The sequence below is a fragment of the Centruroides sculpturatus genome, unplaced genomic scaffold (assembly GCF_000671375.1).
Source record: "Centruroides sculpturatus isolate CEXI.00-Female unplaced genomic scaffold, Cexi_2.0 scaffold841, whole genome shotgun sequence".
Classification (NCBI taxonomy): Eukaryota; Metazoa; Arthropoda; class Arachnida; order Scorpiones; family Buthidae; genus Centruroides; species Centruroides sculpturatus.
Genome location: NW_019385220.1, coordinates 247,185 through 255,258, shown reverse-complemented (window position 1 = coordinate 255,258; position 8,074 = coordinate 247,185). Strand labels below are relative to the sequence as shown.

General features: G+C 26.4%; 1 protein-coding gene across 1 annotated transcript in view; it reads left to right on the top strand.

The window, feature by feature from the left end:
• Positions 1 to 6,684, top strand: part of LOC111636334 — a 37,052-nt gene extending 30,368 nt beyond the window's left edge. Inside the window, exons 7-8 of the mRNA XM_023381555.1 lie at positions 5,514 to 5,648; positions 5,711 to 6,684. Coding sequence (XP_023237323.1) covers positions 5,514 to 5,648; positions 5,711 to 5,873 — 298 coding nt within the window. The 3' untranslated portion in view covers positions 5,874 to 6,684. The remainder of the gene's footprint in view (positions 1 to 5,513; positions 5,649 to 5,710) is intronic.
• Positions 6,685 to 8,074: the final 1,390 nt, after the last annotated feature.

Below are 8,074 nucleotides of genomic sequence, written 5' to 3'. Positions count from 1 at the left end.
ATATCATTTGGGGCATTGGCTACTTTTTGGGTTACATATTATTTATAAATATATTAGTTGATTAAAAATGCACTTTAATTAAAATGGTGTTTCGTTGCTTTTTATTAATTAGAGACCCAAATGAAACAAATATTTGTGTTTTTCAAATAAATTTTCGTTTGTCTCTTTTATAATAAATGAATTTATCTATTTCTAAGTAAAAATTGAAAGTGTCTGTAGAAATAATTTTTTAAAATATTCTTTTTCGTGATAAAGTTTTAATACTTATTACTATCAATATAATCTAGACAAGTTAATCCTTAAATATACTTGTATATTTAAGGATTGGGTTACAAATATATATACTTGTGGCCCAAAACTCCATGACTTCTTTCAATGTGGTCCAGAGGAACAAATAGGTTGGACACCCCTGGTATAGATAATGTATTATTGAATTTAATAGCCTGTTAATCTAACACTGACTTATAAAACTAACTTTTACTGTATTAAATTTAAAGTTTTATTATATATGACAAATATATATTATATATAAGTTATCAATAACTTATTTAAGTCATACAAAATAATGATAAAATTATTTAAAAGTAGAACTCACCTTAACAAATTATTATTATATATTCAAATGCTTACAATATTTCAATAAGTTTGCAATATTAGGTATAGTTAGCCCAAAAATTGTTAAATATACGAGGTTAGGATGTTTATATGCTATAGTTTATAGTATAGTCTGTAGCACTGGATCCAATTTACAGTATGTTTGTAGTATGGATGTACTGTACAGTACATTGAATCTAACCAAAGTGCAAAAAATTAGTTAAATGAATTAAGTTGCAAAACGCTGATAAGAAAGGTATAAGTTTATGATCAGTATTTTGTTACAAGCTATATTCAGTAATCGTATATTACATTATATAGCCTATACAATAAATTGTTGTGTGTCTAATAAATATATACTACATTATATATATATAATATAGTAGGCCTATAGGCCTATATTTATTAGACACTCAACAAAATACTAATATATTATACAACAATAAATTTTATATTATACCGTATATGTAAAACAAAATTAATGATATGAGGTTCATCTAGCAACCCATCGGTTTATAGTATCATAAAATTTTGCATTAAGAAAGAAGTAAATGGACGAACGTGAAGTGAATATATCATTTCTGTTCTCTAGATATTAAATCAAATTTCCAAGAAATTTATAATTTTATGCTTAGAAATAACATAATCGGATATAATCTTTTGAAAAATTATGCGAGAAAGCCATCTGGGATGCGGTCATAAAAGTTTCAAATGCTAATTTTCGAGAATTTTTATAGGTGAATGACAATAAAATAAATGAAAATGCTACTTTTAAATCTCTATAATTGATTTATTATTATTCGACGAAATATTTAGAAATATTCTAACAATTTAATTCATTATTTATGTAGCTTATTAACTTTTTCACAATAGTTTTATTAATAAATAATCTTTAGAACTGCTTATTTCTCACAAAACACTAAGCCAGAGTTACGGAACTTGAAGTCTCGTATTGCTTCTAGTTTGATCTGAAAATGATACAATATAAAAATAATTTTTTAGACATTTATTTTCATTTTATAGATAAATTAATTTTTTAAATAAAGACATTTAACTAAATATATGTATATTTTTTATGCAAGTATGATGAGTATATATGCAGTTCAACTTTCAAAACATATATATGACTTTATGAAATGTCTTTGAAATGGAATGTGGCCTCCTAATTAAAAAAAAAAAAAAAAAAAAAACGTTTTCACCTCTGCACTAAACAATTCCAAAGGTTATTTATTACTAAGCACTTAATAATAACAACAACAAATTCGGAAAGAGTTTGTTATTATAAAAAGTTTAAAAAATGAACATTTAGAATAAAATCAAATTCTTAAAAATAGCTGAGATATCATCATATGAATACTATTATTATATTCTGAAGTAATCGAAAACAAATAAATCCATTGACGTCATTAATTTTTAAAGTTCGTACACAAAGAAGATATACAAGGTTTTTTCTTTATTTTAATTACAAACTACTATATATAAAAAGTGGAAAGAAATCGCCGCAACCTTCTTCGAAAATACATTTAACCATTATTTTTATAAATGATTAAATTATAGTAAAATCTCACGTATGTGGCCTCCTTCGAGTCACATAAGTGATATGGTCACCTAGGTATGGAGTTTCCAGGCACTTGGGGATAAAATCCGAGACAAGATGAGTTGTTTCCAAAAGATACCGGAACGCTTTAATTCCAGGACATGCAATAGATATGTATTTTTATTCTGCCAATGACAGAAATACATTTTAAATGACACTTCATTGTAGGAACAGTTTTTAGAGTACAATTCTCTTTTTCCTAGATGACAGTCGGAAAAAATCCGGGACAAAGTACCGTATTGAATCCTGCTGAACGTTCAATATAGATTATAAAAGTAGACGAAAAAATGAATAAATAAATAACATTCACACAATACGATACTTACGAGTACAGTATATACTTTTCAATACAAAATAATTCAAATTTCCATACAGGTATTAACACTAAAAAATAGAGTATTGAAATACAGAACAATGTACAGTGAATGTAAACTGTTTGCAGTAGGATTCATTCAATTACTGTACAGCACTAAATGGAATATTAGTTTATATCCATAGATAGAATCAATATGTTTATAAAATAATAGTAAAGGTTTTATTTAAATATAAAATATTATAGATAAAATATATAATTGTCCTTTTTCTTACTAAATTCTAGAGATAACTTAAATTGCGGAGTATAAGATTTATTTTCTTTTAAAGTCATCTGTCAGACAGATCTGGGCAAACTATTCCAAAACTATAGCAACAAAGCTCAATTTATTTAAAGCGCTTTAGACAATACGTTGAATTTAAGAATGCATGGTTTTTTTATTCTTTTGGCTACGTGAACGGGTATAAATGTCACTTTTTGACACTCCTATTTTGGCCATTTAAATGTGACGACCACCAATACGGAGTTTGATTTATATTAAAACTTATGCAGTTTAACGGGGGTATTTCAGCAGTAGTCACTTAACTAAGGTAGTAGCAACGAAGCGAGGTTTTACTGTAATGACAAAAAAATTAATTTATTCCTAAGTTTACATAATGATATAGCTATGCGAAATAACAAATTAGGAGTAAATTAATTAAATATTAGCTTATACAATTATTAATCATTTTATGAAAATTATACAAATAGAAGTAAGAAAAATATNATAAATAGAAACATTACACATACGTTATAAATAAATATTAATTTATCTATTAATAAAATGAAATTATTAAAAGTCTTTCTTGTTTATAAAAGACAGTTTTTAAATGTCATACACATTAATTTTTAAAGGTGCATTCATTTTGTCCAAATAGTGTATGTCTATTTGACGTCATTCTTCTAGTTTTCTTGTGAGAAAAGTAATAATGACATCGATTTGACTTAAAAGTATGCACTATTTAGACAAAAGGAATAATTCAAACATTTTAAATCTAGATGTCGTAAATTTCGGCATGATAAAATATATATTTTCTATTATATTTTAAAATTAACTTTATTATGGTTTTAACATAAAAATATAAAACTTTTATAGTAGTTACCACAAATATTACTCTAAAATTTATATAAAAAAAGCATGAACAATTGTGGTCACATCAGTTTATAAAGATGATGAACTCTATTCTTCGTTTGAAGAAATTAAGGAAGCAATTATCAAAATTTAACAAGAAATTGACAAAAGACTTCTGGAGTAATTAATTATCAGTATAAAGGGGCCGTCCATTAGTTATGAGTATGGTTTAAGAAAGGAGGGGGAAGGTCGCTTAAAGTAAGATACATCACTGTAAACGATAGGGAAGTGAGGGTCGAAGCGTTGTTTACGTGGAATTTTTTGGTGGCATTGATGGCATTAAAATGTTCTCTTATAGGCCTTCTTACAAACCATGTGGATAAACTACCAGTTAGAAAATATTTGCAGAACTTTTAAAGTTGTTTCTTTGATGTCAGGGAGTCCACGAGCTATTGTACTGTACAGTGCATCTTATTAAAGGAAAGTACTGTACTGTACTGTACATCAATACTGTATACTGTACACAACATAACAGGGAAGGCGTCAAAAAGTGGCTCAGAAACTATACACATTTACAAATTGGAAATACATTAACTCTATATATTTTTAAAATTTACCACTAATATTTAACTCAGATAATTTATTTCATTTTATTAAATAGTAAAAACTCTAAAAAGTTTCAATTGAATCTACGATAATAACGACTATAACTTTTTATATTTCTTTAATCACAAATGAATTTTATACACATACATTATTCAATTATATTGTGAAACTTTCACCTATAAGTTCATTAAAACAAAAATATAAATAATACTATATTGTTTCTCACTGTATATACAAAGATCAAACTGAAATACTATCTATAAATTACTATGTATTAACAGTTAAAAATGTATATGCAAGTTATAATATTTTGATAAGTTGAATTCAGCAATTAAAATGATTATTTGATTGCATATTTAAATTTACCGAACAGTTAAAAATAGTTTAATAAACACTGAAAAATAAATTAATAAATGCATTAAAACATCAAATATTTTAAAATATAGACAGTATTTAAATATACTATGTGTAATATATTTTGCAATTTGTATACTCTTTGTATATTATATATATTTAATTCTTTTAAAATATACAGTTTGTTATATTATACATTTCTTATACAATCTATTGTATGAGAAATACATGCGGATTACAATTTAATAATCCAAGCTATTTATATTAAAATGTATTTTATTAATATTAAATGCGAGATAAAATATAAATCATTTAAGATAATGATATTGCACATTTTTCCTCAAAAGATTGTAATATTTGATACTAAAATGTTGTTTATTTAACAAGTTTAATGCATATGAAATTTAAACGTTTGTTTATTTTAAACAAACACTGACAGGATATATGCTGATATCAACTTCTTAAGTACGATTTTCCCCGCAATTAATATAAATTTTCGACGATAATAATGATGTTTTAAGTTTAATGTATTTAATTTGCATCTTTTATTTTTCTTGTATTTTCATTCTATCTTGTATTTAGGAAACTATTAGATATACATCGATAAATTATGTCTAAATAGGATATGCATTTCGAGCTTTTGATTTTATTTATTTATTGTGAATGAAAAAGGCGGGAATATGGTTTAGATTTTTTAAAAATTGATTGAAATAAAAATATTAATATTTTTAAGGAAAAAATTTTTATAGTTTTACTTGGAAAACTCCCAAAAATTATATTTAATAATATTTCCAATATAAAGGTTATCTTGTTAGAAAATTTTGCGACTTTGCCAATGACAACTCAGTGATTCAAAATAAAACAAGCTTCACTGTGAATACTTTTATAAACTTAAACCCGTTGCTCGGATTTATAATTTAAAATTGTAAATATTTCAGGTGCAGAGATTGCCCATTTCCGTACGCAAGAAGAAATTACACAGATGGAAGATGCACTTGCGATTGCTTCGATCGCCATAAACCTTGTTTGAAGGTTAAAAGAGGAAGAGAGGCGTTATCCGAAGTAGAAAGAAGGTACTTAAAATAATATATTAATTATGATTTTTAAATTTTAAAATAATTATGTGACCTTCCAGATGCGTCGAAATTCATCATTGCCATAGACCCGAATGCGAATACGGCGATTTCGACGTAAATACAGGAAAATGTCCTAAAAGACCGGACGATTTTCATCGTCCTTCACACAAACGGCACAATCCAAATTATCCTAGCAGATGGACTCATATCGAAAGAGATTAAAAATTAAGATTGAAATACGCAAACAGATAACCTAGTCCAACATTCTAGAGGACATCTCGACTTTCGCCTTGTCCTCGTCAAATACGAATGTTAGATATTATTATCTGACATATACTGCCAGCATTGCTCAGGACTGTGTAAATACAGTAGTTGGGTTGATAATCCAATAGAGCAAATTAGTTTTTCAACAGAATTATTATTAGCAGACATATCTGCCTGAGAAACGGAGAATGATATATTTTCGCTCTTTCTCGTACCAAAAATATCAAAAAAAATAAAAAAAAACAAAAAAAACTTGGCTGTTACGCGTGAAGAATTGCAGAAAATGCAAAATAATTGAAAGTTTTTAAACGTATTACAAGGAATTTCCGTCCTTTTTATTATATTATTTTTTTCCGCATGTCAAAGCCGAGTGCAAAAATCGATGACGTGCCTCAAAGTTTGAGGTGTATAAAATATTTTTCAAGCGATTTGCATATATGCAAAACGATATATTAACAAGAAAAGAGTCGTATTAATAAAGTTTTAAGAATGATCATTTATATATAATTTACAACAATATTTTTTAAATGTCGAGAAGCTTCAAAGTAGAAGTTCTGCACATTTGTGAAGATGCTTTCTGCAGCCTAATCACACCATTATTATTAAACGCCACAAAATTAATGATCTGATACCGTGTAAATGTAACTATCTCTTGCGTGTTTAGCGTTCAAATGTGAAAACGTCCAATTTAGAAACAGAATGAAGTTGTGCATTTTGTATATTGTTGATAATTAGTTAAGCCTCGTTAAACATTAATTAAGAATTTGTAATAAAATTTTTATTTTATGTTCTATTAAAATATTTATTTATTTATAATGTATGTAAATTTAACACCGACATTTTTCATTTCCATATTTCGATATTATATACAGTATACGTTGTGATATTATTTATATTGAATAAGAACATCTGAAATCTTCTTTATAAGTCAATTATAAACTTGAAAAAAATAATTAAGGAAGAAAGATCTTACACGATTGCATTGAAAACGTGAAAAAACTAGAAATAGAGCAATAAAAGTTATTTTTATTGCTATCTGTGCCAATAAAAATAACTTTTGATTCCAGCTTCAGGAAGTAACTTGTGTTCTCTCAATTATTAACACTTAATTTCGATTTAACTTCATATTTAATTTTTTATAGACATAATTTGATAGTAATAAACATTTCCACTTAGATTTACACATTTCTAAACTAAAAAATAAAAACAAAATTAGAAACTTTACTACAAAAATTCATAAAATCTCATTGTAAAAAAATCCTGTCTAATCAAAATTTTTATACCTTAGAATTACAAATATTTTCATTTTTAAAGATACAATTAAATAAATACAGTGATTTTTTCCATTAAATTCTTATTAACATTTACTGTAGAATTGTTATACAGGATGGGGCATATATTCGGTTTGTCCTGACGGGAAAACAATGTAATTTTTGAACAGTTTGTTAGAAACGATTTGTGTTTGAGAATTTGAAAGGGGGACAGTTAGTGCACACTGTACAAGTAAGCAAACAATAAACATAGAATTTGGTTCCAGATTTATAACTCTGGTCGCACCGGAAAAGGCTGGAGGCGATCCCGTTTAACCCCGATTTAAACCCTCTATACTTGGCAATATCGGACAACTAAAGATAAAATTTCTCTCCAATGGCAACTTTCAGATTCTTTAGAAGTGCATCAGAGATGTAATGAAAGAAATTTCGGCAGAGATCAGACGACGTATTATTGACCAATTTTATGAATGCCTACAGAATTTATTTTTGTCTGACGGCAAACATTTTGAATATTGTATTTCATAGTCCGTTTACTACTAAATTAATTGCATTTATACTTTTTGAAAAATTTAATTTTTCTTCCAAGACATAATGTACAGTACATACCCACCCTGTAAATTTTAAATCTAATTTTTATACAAATTATTATATTAATACGTAAAAAGAAATTTTTAACTAAATATAATATTTGTTAAACATTTCTTAGATACTATAGTACATTCTATTAGTGTATAACACATATTAAGCGAGAAAGCTATAAATAATGTATAGAATTTAAGTGTATTAAACACAGCCTATCCATTCTAATAAATTTATAACTAGCAGACCCCGCCACGAGTTGTTGTGGCTTAAAATGTATCTATTATAAATGTATAAAACTTCCCC